The 16903-nt window shown below is 39.8% G+C and overlaps 1 protein-coding gene across 1 annotated transcript; it reads right to left on the reverse strand.

Moving 5' to 3' along the window:
• Positions 1-11367: 11367 nt before the first annotated feature.
• Positions 11368-16081, reverse strand: il26 (interleukin 26). Its single transcript, XM_073481037.1, has 5 exons — positions 15925-16081; positions 14250-14306; positions 13514-13654; positions 12274-12339; positions 11368-11963 (listed from the first exon to the last, which is right to left on the reverse strand). The coding sequence occupies exons 1-5, from the start codon at positions 16075-16077 to the stop codon at positions 11874-11876; spliced, it is 507 nt and encodes a 168-aa protein (XP_073337138.1). The 5' UTR covers positions 16078-16081; the 3' UTR covers positions 11368-11873.
• Between the last annotated feature and the right edge of the window lie 822 nt (positions 16082-16903).

Raw genomic sequence — 16903 nt, forward strand, 5'->3', positions numbered from 1 at the left:
GAATGAAAATGACAACAAGAAAAATAAATTAAGTTAAATTAAGCATAAATAAAATACATTAAATTATCACAAAAATAAATATAACTCAGTTAAGTGACTGTATTTAGAAATGACCAAAGGTAACCCCCATTAGATAACAAAATAAATATGTGGAGCTGTAACAGTGTGTCTGAACACGTCGTGGAAACCTCAAATAACTCAGTCGTAAATTAAAACAGAAAATATGAGATAAAAAAAAACTGTTTTAAAAATCAAGATAAACACAAAATGTAACTAAACAAGTTTAAACTAATGAGAGAGGGAATCCAATTTCCAGCAGGTGATTTAGTCATCGCCATCATTCAGCAGAGGAGTGGGCGTGGCCACGTTGGCGGTCAACAACCACCGAAGCTGCCTGGTAGACCTCTTTGAACTGAGCCAGAGCCTTTTTCTGAACCACCGGGTCGTCCACCTGCAGAGAGAGAAGGAAAGAGTTATTATGGTTAGTATCCAGATCATTTTCTTTTCCAGGAAACAGGCAGGGAGGTACGTCTTTTTAGCAGAATATTATCTGTACACTGAAATAAACGTGTATTTATTTTCTTTGCAACTCAAAAAAATAAAAAAAGTTGAGGTATCAGCGTCATCAATGCAGGACGTGATGGTTTAATGACAGGATGCCCAACTCGTCAAAAACCGCAACATCACCAGACTCCCTTAACAAATCACATGATTTTAAGAGTTGTTGAGTTAAAACAAACTTTATAACGTAGTGAAACTCTGTCTCTGACAGATTCTGAATCATTGTCTCCTTCTTGTAAATTCAGCATTAAAAGAAAACAGTAAGTTGTGTGTTTCCTTGTAGAAAGTGTCAGTTTGTGGCAGCATGGCTGCACCAGCCTGTCTGCTTCTGTGTCTAAAGTGCTAAAGTCTGACCTGCCAACATTTAGCAGCTGTTTGAACACACTGTTTACACTGATTTCACCATTTACACTCAATTTATGAAAGAAGAAACATTTTATTGACGCTAAACATGTCACATTTTACAAATAGGCTACTTCTTTGTTGTCTGTGTAGAAAGTCACCAGACTCCCTTAAAAAATCACTCAATTTTGTGAGTTGTTGAGGTAAAAGAAACTTTATAAACTTTGTGAAACGCGGACTCTGACAAATTCTTCATTATTTGGGCCTTCTTGTAAATCCAGCAAATGTTCTCTCTTTCTTTGTGTAATAAACATCGTGTTGATGTCGGTAGCAGTGTTGTACATGTTTTTTTTTTCAAATAGAGCAGGAGAGTGAGATCTGATGATTATACCTGGCATGTTAATGCACATCAAACCACTTAATTTTTATTCATTTTAAAATATTCTTGATAAGATCCCCACCAGCTTTCAACTTTCTGAGTGGATGCTACTCTTCCGTGGGTCCTTAAACACAGTTCAACTACAAAACTTACAAAGTAGAATAGCGTAGTATCAACAAAACCAAAAGCTACAAACTACAACAAGCCACAACAGAAACAAAAACAAAAACTATCAAAAACGCCCACATTCTCTCTCAGCTCCACGTATGTATGTGAGTCATCAGCAAACATCAATTAAAGTGGCTCGAAGCGACTGCCTTGTGGAATGCCACTGAGTATTACGTGACTTTATGTAGCTGTCAAATCTGAAATTGTTGCAAGTTAAACGGATGCATGGGAAACACGACTTGAACGTGGCACTACAGAGCCGCAATCTCTACACCTACTCGCGAGAAAACAACTGTGTGTGAGTTTCCATTTCTTCAGAAAAAACAACAGAAACAAAACTGATCAGTCAGAAGGTCACAGACTTTATGACAGAACGAGATCAGAGCCTGATACAAGGTCTGTCCTCACCAAGGTTATTATAGTGATTGAATGAGACAGACAGACGGACAGACGGACAGACAGATGGACAGACAGACGGACAGACAGACAGACGGACAGACTGGCGTCACTCACCTTTATTTTGTTCAGCTTGTTGATGACGTCATCTCTGTTGTGCCTTGGCTGGCTCAGGTGTCTCTTCAGCATCTCCATCTTCTTCTGGAGAGCCTCCAGCTCCTTCTCCACCTCGGACCTCTCAGACTCGGACACCTGATCCAGCAGAGCCGGGGTGCCGATCTTGTGCTGGTGCTGCAGGATGCTGGAGAAGATCCGCATGTAGACGTCCAGAGTGACGTTCATCAGCTCTTCTCTTCCCTGTGGAGGAGAGGCAGAGGCAGCATGCAGGGTTTGAATTAGACATTTATACAACAGAAAATGTAATAGAGAGTGACCGGTCTTTAGTCTTGATTCTGGTGCAGTACAAGAAACTTGAGAGTGGTTCTGAAACAGTCTCAGTTTAATACTGATGACCGACATGCAGCAGCTATTTCTACATAGTTACAGTTATTCTGAAAGAGTCTGACTGATTTTGGTTGTCAAAGTCATAAAATGAAAACTATGAGGATGAAGTGAGGAAAGAAGCTGCTTTGCCATCTGGTTTTAAGGCACTAAAACAATGTCGACTTTGTCCAAAGGTGCCAAATTAATCAAAAATGAAACTTCCTTGTAGTAGCTTTAACAAAATGTGTGATTCTTGTGTAGTTTTTGCATCAGCAGGATGAAACGACCTTGACTCTGTAGGGATTTATTTCTCCAGATTAGACATTACTGCCTGGTTATTTTTATTCAAACACAGTGAGCACCCAATCATTAATGAGTAATTCCTGAATAACTGTGATTCATTACTTCATAAATATTTGTGAATCAACATCCTGACCACTTTCTTCATCAGTATTTCTTAATTAACCATCAACCGCCCACCTTTTCCTGAACCAAAGACTCAACTTTTGTGTAAGCGTTTCTTTGCGTACCTGGCAGGAGGTGTTGAGGCTGCTGATGACAGAACTGAAGAGAGGATTCGTGATGATTTCCGGCTGCGTCAAACTCTGAAACACAAACGAAAAAACACATTTGATTACTTCAACATACACAACATAAACACTCAGTGATACAAACTGCGTTGTTGTGATGTCTGTGTACTGACTGAAGAGCGTCTGTAGCAAAACTGTAGGTTTGTATGGAAGTACTCGAGGTGTTTTTGAGGTGTTTTTGTGATTATTTAGTTAAAAACAGAAAAAAATAACAAAAACAATACTTGCTGATTCACATGAAACCAATATCATCACACTGGCTGATGAAATATGTGTAGAAAATAGATGTTTATAGGATTAAATATATGACTATAGAGGCCGTGGTTGTAATTATTGTTACGCCTTGTTGTTTTCTCATGATCATTAGATACTTGTTGGAAAGAGTACCCAGAAGTGAGTAAAAGTAAAGATATTGAGATAATAATGGACTCAACTTCAGTTCACGTAAATAATCCAATAAATGTAGTTAAAATACAATATTTTTCCCAACACGTCAAATACTGACGCGTTGAGATTGTAGGTCCGGTCGGTCGCTATCCCAAAAGCAGAGTCAGGAATGAGACTCAAAAATCAACTTTCTGACTAATTGGACCTTTAAAGTTTCTGATATTCAACGTATCAAAAGTACTTTTCTTACAATAGATGTACTTCAGTTTGAAAAGTACAAGAACAAGTAAATTATACACATATTTACGTATGTGTATTTTACGGGTCAACCGATTATTGACATGGCTGATTATCAGATCTGATATTCAGTTACTTTAAAGTAACTCAATTAAAAGCACAGAAGGCGATTCTGGAGACAGATAGTTGGTTGTTGAGTCTCTTTCTCAGATAGCGACGCTGTAGGTCCAATTCCGCTCCAAATTCTAACCTAAAGTGTCGTTATTTGACATATGTACTAAGTTACATTTCATCACATTGAGTTATTATTATTATTATTATTATTCATTATAAAAATGCATTTTATCAGCTGGCAAAAAAAGATAAAGTCATGTGTAATTAAAAAGCAAATATCTGAAAGTGAAAGCCTGTAATCCAGTGTGAATCTGTCTTTTGTAGAGAGCTGTACGCAACACAAACATCATTTTAACATCTTTAACACACTTACTATGAACTCAAATCAACAACTGTGTAATCTTAAGACAATCAAGTCTGGATTTAGCAGTTAAACCCTTTAAACACAAGCTGCATGAAGAACTGTAGAGGTTCTACAATCGAGCCCTGTGGTACGCCACGGCCAAACTCACCAGCACCGCTGCGATGTGCTCATGGGTTCGTCTCATGTTGTCAGAGACAAACCGGGTAGGACTCCCAGCTGCAAACACAACTCCCAGTAAGACCAGTAGACACACTGAACCACAGCACGAAGACATAATGGACCACTTCAGTATAAACTGCGTTCGATTGTAGCAGTGAAAAGATCAACCTCAGAGAAGAGCTGAGAAGCTGGTTGACTAATTACTGATGCTATCTGTTGACCTGTGGGTCTATATATACAGCATCCCTGTCTGTGTCATTGTATGTGTGTGTGTGTGTGTGTGTGTGTGTATGTGTGTGTGTGTGTGTGTGTGTGTGTGTGTCTGTGGTCTGTGGGCTTTCAGCAGCAGCACCAGAAACGGCAGCATCGACAACAGTTTTCCTCTAAAACTTACTCTGCTGCTGCTAAACGCACACACACAGGAGACTCCCTGGTCAGGTTTCCATTCACTTCCATCCTCTGAACACACACACACACACACAGCAAGGAGACTCCCCCTGGTCAGAGTGGTTTAACTGGAGGGAGACCAGTTCAGCTTAAAAGCTAAATTTACCTAGAAACCTGTGTGTGTCGCAGTGCACACCAAGCAAACCTGAGCTTAACCAGTCGTGCCAGTAACATCACTGATGTGTGTGTGTGTGTGTGTGAGTGGTTCAATAAAACCTCATCTAAGCTTTGAAACGTATCAGACCTGTTTGCATTTTGTATGCAAGGTTTTGTGCATGTAAATGTTTGCATGCACGCTGCAGCACTGCACACGTTTCTGCAAAAATGGCCCGAAACATTATTACGTATTTATGACCTCCTCATTTTATTTTTTAATGTTTCTACTTAATTTTCTATTGTTCAAAATATTAGTAAAGTACAGATACTCTGGTAAAAGTAGAAGTACTGATTCAACTTCTTTACTCCAGTAAAAGTAATAGAGTACAGGCTCTGACATGTACTCAGAGTATCAGAGTAAAAAGTCTCCCTCTGAAGGACATTTGTGGTCAAAGCTAACTGAAGCTCACGTCATATTAATATAATTCAAAGACTATTAAAGTTAAAGGTAGAATCAGTAGGATTTGTCCCAGCTGTTCCTGAACGCACCACAAAGATAGTTGATAGTTGAGTCTCATTCCCAGGGGGTCAAATAGCCACATTTTGGGTTGGTAAAGCGTCCCGAGCAGCAACAAAGAGAGAAAATAAGAAACTCTCTGCAGATACGAGACACTAACACGCCTTTTCTCCCCGTCTTTTACGTCTCCCCGTCTTTTACGTCTGAAATCAGTCTGGTGATGTTGGTTGCGACCCCACATAAGGTCACCTGCACCCAACGACTTTTGGATTTATTCCTGTTGAGGAAATGCTGTTGGACCTGCCCTTTAACTGGAAAGTCTACAGAAATTGGACATTCATAAGCAGTCATACAAACTAGAATAATGACGTCCTGGAAAAAAGTGCTCAGATCTTTGCGAAAGCTTCTGTATGACTTTGATCATCATGTATCAGGTTATCGGCTCTTTAATGCAACATTTAGCTGTCGCAGCTGATCGTGCTGGAGATAATTTTATTCAGGTTTATTTACCGTCAATTAATCTGGCGTCATCTCTTCACACCAATCAGTTCAAATGCACAACAACATGCTGCAACATACGCAACAGTCTGTCGTAACGTCAAACATGTCCTTTTGATAAATTATTCCAACAGTCATCTCTATACAACACACGTAGTCGGAGGGGAAAGACACACACCAGCCTCAGGATGTTGTAAAAAACGTCAGAGAGGCTGTTTTTAACTTTTACTCTGAAAGTGTATGGACCCCAGAAAGCTGTGGTCTTTACATGCTGCATCAGAGTCATTAGAAAGCCCCTACTCACCACTCTGTTTCTCAAGTAAATCAGGTTGGTTTGGAGTTGGTAATGGGCCTTTTTCTTTTCTTTTTTTTCATGGAGCAATGCTAGCAGTTTCCTCCTGCATTCAGTCTTTGTGCTAAGCTAAGCTAAACACTGATCTGGCTTGGACTCATCTTGGAAATCTGACTTAAAGTTTTTGTATGCTTTATTGATGGGTAACTGGTTTAATACATGGGTATTCTTTATCTTCAGTTCAGTTCAGTTCAGTTCATTATCTTGACCGCTTTTCCGTGAGGGTCGCGGAGATGTTACCGCTTTATCCCCCCTTTCAGGGGGTTGCGGGGGTTACTGGGGCCAAATCCAGTTTTCATAGGGCGGAGGCCAGGGTATATCCCTGGATGAGTCGCCAGCTCATCGCAGGGCCCTCTGACGGCAGAGGCTGCCACACAAGGTGCCAACTGCGCGTCAGGAGCAGTTTCGGGGTTCAGTATCTTGCTCAAGGATACTTCGGCATGTAGCTCAGTTCCGCCCAGGGGAGCCGGGGGTTCGAACCAGCGACCTTCTGGTCACTGGTCACCTGCTCTACCCACTGAGCTACAGCCGCCCCATTCTTTATCTCACATTCTGTAATCAGTACTGGTTGATTTGGACGGTAGCACTTATATTTCCATGATTTTATAGATTAATAAATTCAACCTCCAGGCCGAATTTGTGTAAATCCATGTAAATTGGCAACATGGCAGTGCCTCCGTACTTAAAGAAATGATTTTCATAGTTTGTTGTGGAAGAACTTAACTTGGCCTCTAAGTTATAGTGAAAGAAAATGCTAATGCTACAGCATCGATCATCGCTAATTAATGTTTTTCTAGGACCATCATTGAAACTTTACAATATATGGTTATCAGCCACCTGTTGCAGCAGGAGGTTGATGGGATGGTGGTGCCGTTATTACAGCCAACAATGCTACCAAATGACCGACGGCAGTTAGAGTCACACCATTTGTAAGAAGACATGGAGACAATCCCAGCTGTGTTTGTGGCGACAAAACCGGCTTTTTCTCACAGGAAGTCGGACCATCTCCATCCATGATCGTGGCAACCAAAACAGGGATTTTCGGCCAAACCATGATGTTTTTCTAACCCTAACCAAATAGGTTAAAGTCAAGAGATCCCAAACTGTTTAGAAAAGAAATTTTTGACACCCTTTTTTAAGCCAAAGTCTTCAAAGTGGCTGTTAAGCTAAAAAGGTTAGTGTGCACCCTGTCTGAAGATGGTGCATGAGCTTGACTGCACTTCGAGGGTGTACATAATGTCTTTTCATCTCAGGGCTTCTGGAGACTTCTGGAGCCATTTGATGTTTTTTTGGTTGTTTTCCTGTTTTAAAACAAGTCCCCAGCTACTTCAGTTGTTTTGCAACTGTTTCACACTGTTTTGCTGTGAAGCTCCAGAAAGAAGACAAGTGACAAGGGCCAACTGTTGCCTCTCATCACTTGTGTCTAGGGCTGTCATGATATCCAATTTTTTCAGGAAGATTATCGTGGCAAAAGGAGTTAATGATAAGGATATTATCGCAATATCTAGAAATTTGGAGAAAAAAGATGCTACCAATGCTCATGGTGTCAGAATGATCTGTTCTAAATATCAAACAGGTATAATTTTAGTGTGTCCACATACTTTTGGCTATCTTGCTGTGTAAATGTGGCAGAATCATCACTGCAGCAGGAAGAAATGTGTTCATCTCTATGGGTACTGATGCCTCTCTACATGTGGAAATATGATTTCTGGAGGTAAAAGTGTCACTGGTGAAAATGTCGTAGCAGCAGGAAGAAGAGTTGTACCTGCATCATCACTGCTGGTGGAAACGCCACCACAAGGCATGCGACGAAACCTGAATCATCACTGTGGGTACAAATGCCAGTGCTATGAGTTGAAAAATTATTTCTAGGAATTTCCCAATAAACTTAATTTGCCCTTCAATCCAAATCAGGTTAATGAGTATTTATCATTTATAGTTTGCATGTGATACAGCTGCACACTCACAGCTCAAGTTACTATCAGTTTACTATTTTTAAATTCATATTTGCTGCTAAATCTCACCACTGCTTTTGAGTGACCATGGCAACAAGAGGAACAACATGTCTGACACATTTTTGCCAATGTACCCAGAAATCAGTTTAAAGAGAAAGGCCTTAAACTGCAGCATCAGTCTAAATTGTCCATCCATGTATCCATTAACTAGGAGTGATTACCCTTTAAAGAGTTGCAGGATGGCTGGAGCTTATTCCAGCCCTAATTATCACAAAAGAACAAAGTTAAGCAAAAAAACAAGAGCAAACATGAGCAACAATAACATTGAGTGCAAGGTCTCAACTTCTAATTTGGTTTGCTAAAAATGTTGCTAATTTAAATGAATTAATATCAATGAAAGAGGTAATAAGATAATTCTACAATCTGTGGTTGTCTGGGTGAACAGGTATATAGAATCGTGTGTCATCTGCATAATGTTAAATATTAAGCAGTGAAATAAGAATAGATGGCCAATCATTTTTGCAACTGATTGTTTTTTAGTTTCATAATCAATAAACTAGCAGTGATGAAGGCCTACTGTTGCCTCTCATCACTAGTGTCTAGATCTGTCACAATATCAGATTTTTTTCTGGAGGATTATCCAGAATAACGATATTAAAGCAATATCTAGAAATTCTGAAAAATGATTCTCTCCGTAACGTATCGTTTTTTAACTTCATTATGTTTTGTCTCTTTTTTTGTCAAATGAATTAATCTGCAAATACGAGTGTAGAGAGATGGACGTTCACTGTAGTAGCCACACACTACAGCAGTAGCTAGCTTGCTAACAATTACTGCAGCTTCTTCTACTCTACGCTACTCTGCTTTGACAAAGTGAGAATGGAAAGAAACTGAAATTATAAGATTGTTAAAGAGCACTGGATTATTTACACAATATTATCACGTGTGTTATTAACATCATTTCAATATTTTTTTTATTTATTTAAGTATCAAGATTATTGTCAATACCAGTTATTTGCGACAACCCCTACTTGTATCTTGTCCAAAAAGCTGCACTTGAACACACCAAAAAGACTACAGCTCACGTCCAACTACCTCGTACATTCTGCTCCCTTGTGAGAGTAAATAATTCTCCATACCACCAGGTGGCGGTAGTCTGTATTCATCATTCAGTAAGGGAAACCTGAAGACTCAGGACTGCCGATATACAAACTAATATAGCTACTTCTGATCAATACTAAAAAGAGGCGGAGGTGAAAAATGAGGAAGAAGGTTACATTTTTTCACATTATTACCGTCAGCTGACAACCTTTTGTCAAAGGTTTTGGTGGTTTTAAAGCTTTTAGATAAGTTAAGTGGTGAAATTTTCTGTAAAGCTCAGGCGTGCTGCAGATGCAGCTGACTCATCTCTGTAGCTTTATCGCTGTGATTGATCTGATTATAGCTGCTTTATCTTTGAGAAGTGTGACAGATTGCTGGCACGAGTGCGTTTGCACAATGATGTGGTCTAAAGTTTGTTAGTCAGCAGAACTTGTGCTTGAGGGTATCATGGACACAAAACCTCACACCTCCTTGACAATGTTTAACTTTTCAAAAACCAAGAAGTACAGAGGGCTGGTGATTGTCAGTCGTCAAAGGAGAAGCTGTGCTCAGAACCCAATACAGAACTTCCATTGGAAATCTGACATTTTAAAGCTGATACGCAACAAAATAACTAACTGAAGCCTTAAAACACATTATATACATTATAGAAAAAGAAAATCATGTAATGATGCATCAAATGGTTTTATGATGAAAAACGAAAAGGCTGCAAGAGCATTTTTTTCCTTTAGCACACCAGAAGAAACATTTCTGCACATCTGACACACACACACACACACACACACACACACACACATGGCTGTTGGCATTCTAGGTAAATGTTAATTAAGTGGAATTAACCAGTCAACTTCTATATATTAAAATAGTGTGTGTGTGTGTGTGTGTGTGTGTGTGTGTGTGTGTGTGTGTGTTTCCTAGAAGTCTTAACCAGTGTTTTTTTTTTCCTGTGCGCCAACCGTCAAAACACACACACTAACACACACGCCACATCCTCTCCTGTGTGGTGGAGGGTTGAATTTCCCGCCTTCACCTTCGAACACAGCAGACTGATTGGATAATGTTTCCTGGATGAATTCTGGACGAATGTGTGAAGAAATGGAGAAATTGTTATTTTTTGCAGCAGTTAGCGTTGGAGCTAGTTGATGGCCATCTCTCTAAAGGTCTGTCCGTATAGTAGATTCTCCAGGTTTGACCTCTGTCTTAACTCTGCTGGTAACTAAACTAGCAGAGCCTTGGATGTAGAAATCTACCAACATGCATGTTGAAAGTTTCAGACTGCCTAACAAGAAAATCAGACAGCTCTGGCACCATTGAAAAGTGTATTTTTCCTCTTTGAAGAGCTAGGCTAGCAGTTTCTCTCCACTTCCAGTCTTTGTGCTAAGATCTAAGTTATAAGATTTCAAATTGAACACATTTAACACGTCTAGCAGGTACAGAGCAACATGGTCACCCATTGGATTTGTTTGTTGAATTTAAGTCCAATATTCTCCCTCTTTTAGCTCTGTTTTTGGTCTCCACCAGCTCCTGTGTGTCTCTTTAGCTGCTAAATGCTCCACTTTTTTCAGTCTCTAACACGGGAAATGTGCCACAAAATGAAGCTCAGGAGCCAAAGTCGATCATTTTCGTTACTTTTGGAAACCGTTTTTTCGTCTTTAACAGGGATAATATGACTCTGCTGCAGTGGAGCTGACTCAGCGCGGTGATGTCCATGATGATGCGTTCAGTTTAGTGTTGTGTCAGCGCGTGTGGGCGGAGTCACGGGGGCAGAGATCGAGACGTAGCGAGAGTTTCCACTCAGGTAAGGGAACGGACCAGCGTGACTCAGGTCTGGTTTTAGGTTCCTTTAATGCTTCCATGAACTCAAACTGAGTTCTGATCGTAAACCTCAAAGTCCAAATCCTCTTCCAGCTGTTTCCTTTTCTTCTTGTTTCCTTTCCTCGACACTTCCTCTCCATTTCCCTGACCTCACTGTTTCCTTTCCTTTTCCTTCCTGCCTTTTCTTCTCCTCCACCAAAAGTTTTCTCTTTCCTTCCAGTCATCGTCTCTCTTTTTCTTTCTTTCTTTCTTTCTTTCTTTCTTTCTTTCTTGTCTCTGTTAAGACATGTAGAGATAAAGCACTCACCTATTGTACATATTCATGTTGTAGTACCAAATCTTGACCAACAGAGGGGGACAATGCTCTTAACTCACAGTTTACTGATTAGAAACCAACATCATTCAGCAGTGACATGAAAAATCGACTTTATTTCACTTTAATTCACATAAATAAAGCTACAATAATTCATATAAAAATATCTTCCTTCATATACTGCTTTAAGTTCAATATATTAAAATTTCAAGTACTTTAAACAATCTGCAATCTGAATACTCAAATAAAATAAATATTTTCTGACAAATAACTTATCTTTTAAATAAAGCTACATAAGTTATATTAAGTTAATATTCAAAACTCTAACCAATACTTTTAAGATTTAAAATTAAAAACAGTTTCAGAAGCTCAAAGCGAAGGCTCAGTCAGAAAAGTGACGAGAAATCCTCAACAAAAAATGATAAAAGTTGTACAAATCCAATTTAAACTCATTTTGTAAAATCAGAAACACTGATGATGAGGATGAGGATGAGGATGAGGATGCTGATGAGGATGATGCTGATGATGATGATGATGATGATGATGATGATGATGATGATGATGCTGATGAGGATGAGGATGCTGATGATGATGATGCTCTACTGGTTGTGGTTCTGTGCCAGCTCACTAATCCAGCTGAGGACGTAGTTGAACTCTCTGACGGCCTTCAGGGCTTGTTTGTCTCTCCTCTGCAGACGGGCAGGTACAGTTTGTATTATTAGTATATTTATAAGTATAATGTCAAAGTAAATGTTATTATTGATGAAAAAGAGCAGAAGGAGCAGAAGAAGAAGTAGTCTCAGTAAGTGGAGTTATAACAGCAACAGTAGCAGAAGCATTAAAAACAATAGTAATAATAGTCGTAGTAGTAGTAGTCACGTAGTATTAGCAGTAAATGTGATAGTATCAGTAACAGCAGTGGTAGCAGTTAGCACTAGCAGGCCTCGTGGTGACAGCAGTATCTGTAGGAGCAGCAGCAGCAATCACACTAATATTTACCCTTTTGATTTTCTTCTCAACTTCCTTGATGAGTTGGAACCAGCGTGAAGGTTCAGACGAGGAAACCTGAACACAAAGTGCAGACAGTCATGTCTACAGTTGTTGCTGTAGACCTTTACACACAGAGATTCTGCAATTTCACCACAACAAAGGCTCGTCGTTACGCTGTTATGGAGCCAAAAGAGGCGTGACGGTACACATCATGATGATAAGATCTGTGTGGGTTTTTAAACATGTTTCCACCTGTAACTCTAAACATGTCTCCTCTGACTGTTTATAATCGTATGGATGCTGTTATGAAGTGTTGTGATTGAGATCCTGACCCACCATGCACCGTGGAAAGTCATAAAAATTACATCACATGATCATCATCAGTAAAGATGGTGATCGTCAGTAAAGATGGTGATCGTCAGTAAAGATGGGGATCGTCAGTAAAGATGGTGGTCATCAGTAAAGATGGGGATCGTCAGTAAAGATGAGGATCGTCAGTAAAGATGGGGATTGTTAGTAAAGATGGGGATCATCAGTAAAGATGGTGATCATCAGTAAAGATGGGGATCATCAGTAAAGATGGGGATCATCAGCAAAGATGGTGATCGTCAGCAAAGATGGTGATGGTCAGTAAAGATGGGGATCATCATTAAAGATGGTTATTGTCAGGAAAGATGGGGATCATCATTAAAGATGGTGATCGTCAGCAAAGATGGTGATCGTCAGCAAAGATGGTGATTGTCAGTAAAGATGGTGATCGTCAGCAAAGATGGTGATCGTCAGCAAAGATGGTGATCGTCAGCAAAGATGGTGATTGTCAGTAAAGATGGTTATTGTCAGTAAAGATGGGGATCATCAGTAAAGATGGTGATCGTCAGCAAAGATGGTGATCGTCAGCAAAGATGGTGATCGTCAGCAAAGATGGTGATCGTCAGCAAAGATGGTGATTGTCAGTAAAGATGGTGATTGTCAGTAAAGATGGGGATCGTCAGTAAAGATGGGGATCGTCAGTAAAGATGGGGATCATCAGTAAAGATGGGGATCGTAAGTAAAGATGGGGATCGTCAGTAAAGATGGTGATCGTCAATAAAGATGGTGATCGTCAATAACACACTCCTGTCCCGTGCTGGATCTCAATCACAACACATTATTACAGCATCCATATGATTATTGTGGGTTAGGTTATCTGGTTCCGGTGGCGCGCTGCATGAAATGACACAATAAAAAGGGTTTACAGTCGTGTACTCACACAGTGCTGCAGTGTCTGCTGCAGGCGGTACAGAAGGTCTTCGTAGTGGAGGGGGAGGAGCTTCCTGATGACCTCCGTACTGAACACACTCCTCTGATACACATCCATCACTTCCTGCATCTCCAGCCAGCCAATCATACGCTGCGGAGAAGAGAGCAGGTTGTCACAGAGGGTCAGCAGGTAGATCTGAGTCCTACCTCAGGTAACATCCAACTGTGATGATGAACATGATGTGTAAATGTCCTGATCCGGAGAGTCTGAGGAATACCTGTGCTGACGTTCTGTGTTTGGACTTTGCACACAAAGCCTCTGAGTTAAAGAAGCTAGCTCAACGACTGCTGCTAACTGAGACGGGTGTGTGAGCTGTAACGTGTTCGCTGGTTTGATGGTGTATGGAGGCGGTTACGCCGTGTTTCAGTGGCAGGTTAGACACGGTTTGGTGTTCTGACAGGATTAAAATGGAGATGGTAAAGTCTGGCGTGTGGTTGTGGTTGAGGTAAACCAAATGCACATCGTTATAGCTGAAGGCTAAAACCTCAGTGAAGCATTAACTTCCACTGATGCTTTCCAGCACCAGACTCCATTCAAAAAGTGATGAATTTTAATTTGACATCTAAAGACAATACTGGGCCTGACAGACAAACAGACAGGTTGACAGACATGTTGACAAACAGAAAGACATGTTGACAAACATGTTGACAGACAGACAGGTTGACAGACAGACAGGTGAACTGACCTCAGGACATTTGGTGCAGAACTTGGGCAGCAGCCTTCTGGATATTTTCTCTTCTCTCTGCAGATTAAAACATCAGACTCAGTTTTACATTAATGGCTTTTATTTTGTCACATTTTATCAAAAGTGAAGCTGCACGACAGAAAAACTCGACCAACTTGAAACTTCTTGATATTCGTTTTCTAAAAATTCTGCGCGTGTAAGAGCGAGCAACACATTTCAGAAACATAATAATAACGTTACACCAACGATCTCATTAAAACTTGCAAATGATTTTCATTTATATCATAAAACTTTCACAATAAGTCCCATGTAATAAGGAGGCCAAATAGGGAGGCTGCAATATTCATAATGTTAAAATCAATTTACAGTTGTATCCATAAAATAGACAAATAATACAAAGCATCCTCAATAAAAAAATGAAATAATACACTCTCCTGAATCTGCCAAAATCTAAAATAAGTTAATAAATAGCCAATTACATATTAATTCCCGTATTTATTTCTGTGTCCTCTTCCCTTTGCATTTTACCAACATAAATAAATACGCCACATTTTATAAAATAATTAGTGCCTACATTTATTTTAAGGATTATTTCTGGTGCATTTAAAGGCACATTTACTACTTTATTTATGTATTTATTTTATTTTGGCGGGTGTAGTCCAGCTGTGAATTAAAAAGTCTTTGATCTGAAAACCTGCAGCTGTTCACACTTTCACTTCCCGTCTGACACCGAACATCAGCTGAGAGATAAATCAAAGCTTTACTCATCAATCTGAACTAAATCTGTAACCAATCACATCTGATCAGGTCCAGTAAACACTTGATCGGGGACTTTTATTTTGAAAGAACTGATTCTCTTATTTTGATTATTGTTGATTGATCGGCGTTCAGACCATTATTCTGAAAAAACTCTTTTTCCGTAATGTGTTCGCATTATTTTGACCACCCCAGTGTTTAATTGATAAGCATGTAAACCATTGATCGATACATTAACTAATGATATAATCATTAGTAGTTATTGATTAGCTGGTGAAGCAAGCGTTGATTCATTGATTGATTCAGTTTGACACCTTAGACCTGATGATCAGTATAGAACTTAATGAGGATTATTAATTGATCCTTTTGCTCAGCATTCCTACTGAACTAATACAGATCAATAATAAACAATGACAATCAATAATTATGTTTGATTTGACAAATTAAAAGGAGGTATTCATTAATAGTAATCCAACATATTTACTGCAAACTAATCAATAATTGTTATTACTTGTCTTTAAAAGTAGAAAACTGACATTTTAATCAATAATTAATAAGCCATTGATCGTTACTGAGCTATTTATTGATCAGGGTAATCAATGGAAGTTATCACTTGACAAATCAATGGGCATTATCAACTGAATGTAAAGTACAGATAAACAGACAAATGAGTCAAAGTGATTATTGATCTTTAATTGATGAGAGACTCAGAGAGAAAACTGATACATTGCTTTGGAGCACTAATCAATAATTGTTATTATTGCCCTTTTAAAGAAGTAAACTGACTAATCAATAAGAATGATTGACATTTACAGTCTGTATTCTGATCAGCAGACTGATCTGTGAGACAATGTTACTGATTATTGATCTTTCTGACTAAAATCTATCAGAGTTATTGATCAGCAGTTATTGATCTTACCGGCAGTCTCTTGATCAGCTGCTGGCTGCGGTTCCACAGGTCTCTGATCAGCTCTGCGGGGACTTCCTGTCTGCAGGTGACGTCTCGCTCGGCCGTCACGGTGAAGCTGAGGAGCAGAGCGAGAGCCGCCGTCCTGACGAGGAGGAGAAACATCTTCAAGTGTGGCAGCTTCACTCGTCTCTGCTGCCTTTATACCTCCTCCTCCTCCTCCTTCTCTTCTTCTTCTCTTTCTCCTCCTCCCCCCTCTGCTCTACTCCCCCTCTGTTCTTCTTCTCCTCTCCTGTTTCAGAATTTTCACTGACTCACTGAAATTTCCAAGGAATCTCAGAGCTGATGTCACCTCCTCACCTCCTCTCCTCTCCTCTCCTCACCTCCTCTCCTCTCCTCCTCCTCTCCTCTCCTTTTTTCCCTCTCGTCTTTGTCCCTTCATTCCTTTTCCTTCTCCTCTTCTCGTCTTTTTCCTCTCCTCCTCCTCTCACCTCATGTTTCCTCCTCTTCCTAACACCTTTCCTGTCTTTCCTCTCTTCCTTCCTCAATTTACTTTCTCCTCTTCCTGTATTTCCTTCATCCGCTCCTCTCCTCTTCTCATCCTCGCCTCTTTATTTCCTTTATTTGTCTCCCCACTTTTATTTTTTCCTCCATTTCCTCCTTTTTTTCAGCATCTGCCTCCTTCACCTATTTTCTCCTCCTTTGTTTTGTCCTCCTCTCCCTCTATCTTCACCTCCTCTTCCTTCTCCTCCACTCTCTTTCTTCTCCTCTCTTTCACTTTCTCCTCGTTTTCTTTGTTTTCTCCTATTGTTGTCTTTCGTCCAGTCTCCTCTTTTATTTCCCTCCTCTCCTCCTTTTTTGCTCTCTTTATTTCCTCCTTCTCATCTTCTCTCGTCTCTTTTCTTTATCGTTTCTCCTCCTTTCTTTCTTTCCTTTCTCTTTTTCCTCCTTCTCATCTCTTTCCTCCTCTCCAGTTTTCTTTTTGCCTTCT

The sequence above is a fragment of the Pagrus major genome, chromosome 14, assembly GCF_040436345.1.
Source record: "Pagrus major chromosome 14, Pma_NU_1.0".
In the NCBI taxonomy this organism is placed as follows: domain Eukaryota; kingdom Metazoa; phylum Chordata; class Actinopteri; order Spariformes; family Sparidae; genus Pagrus; species Pagrus major.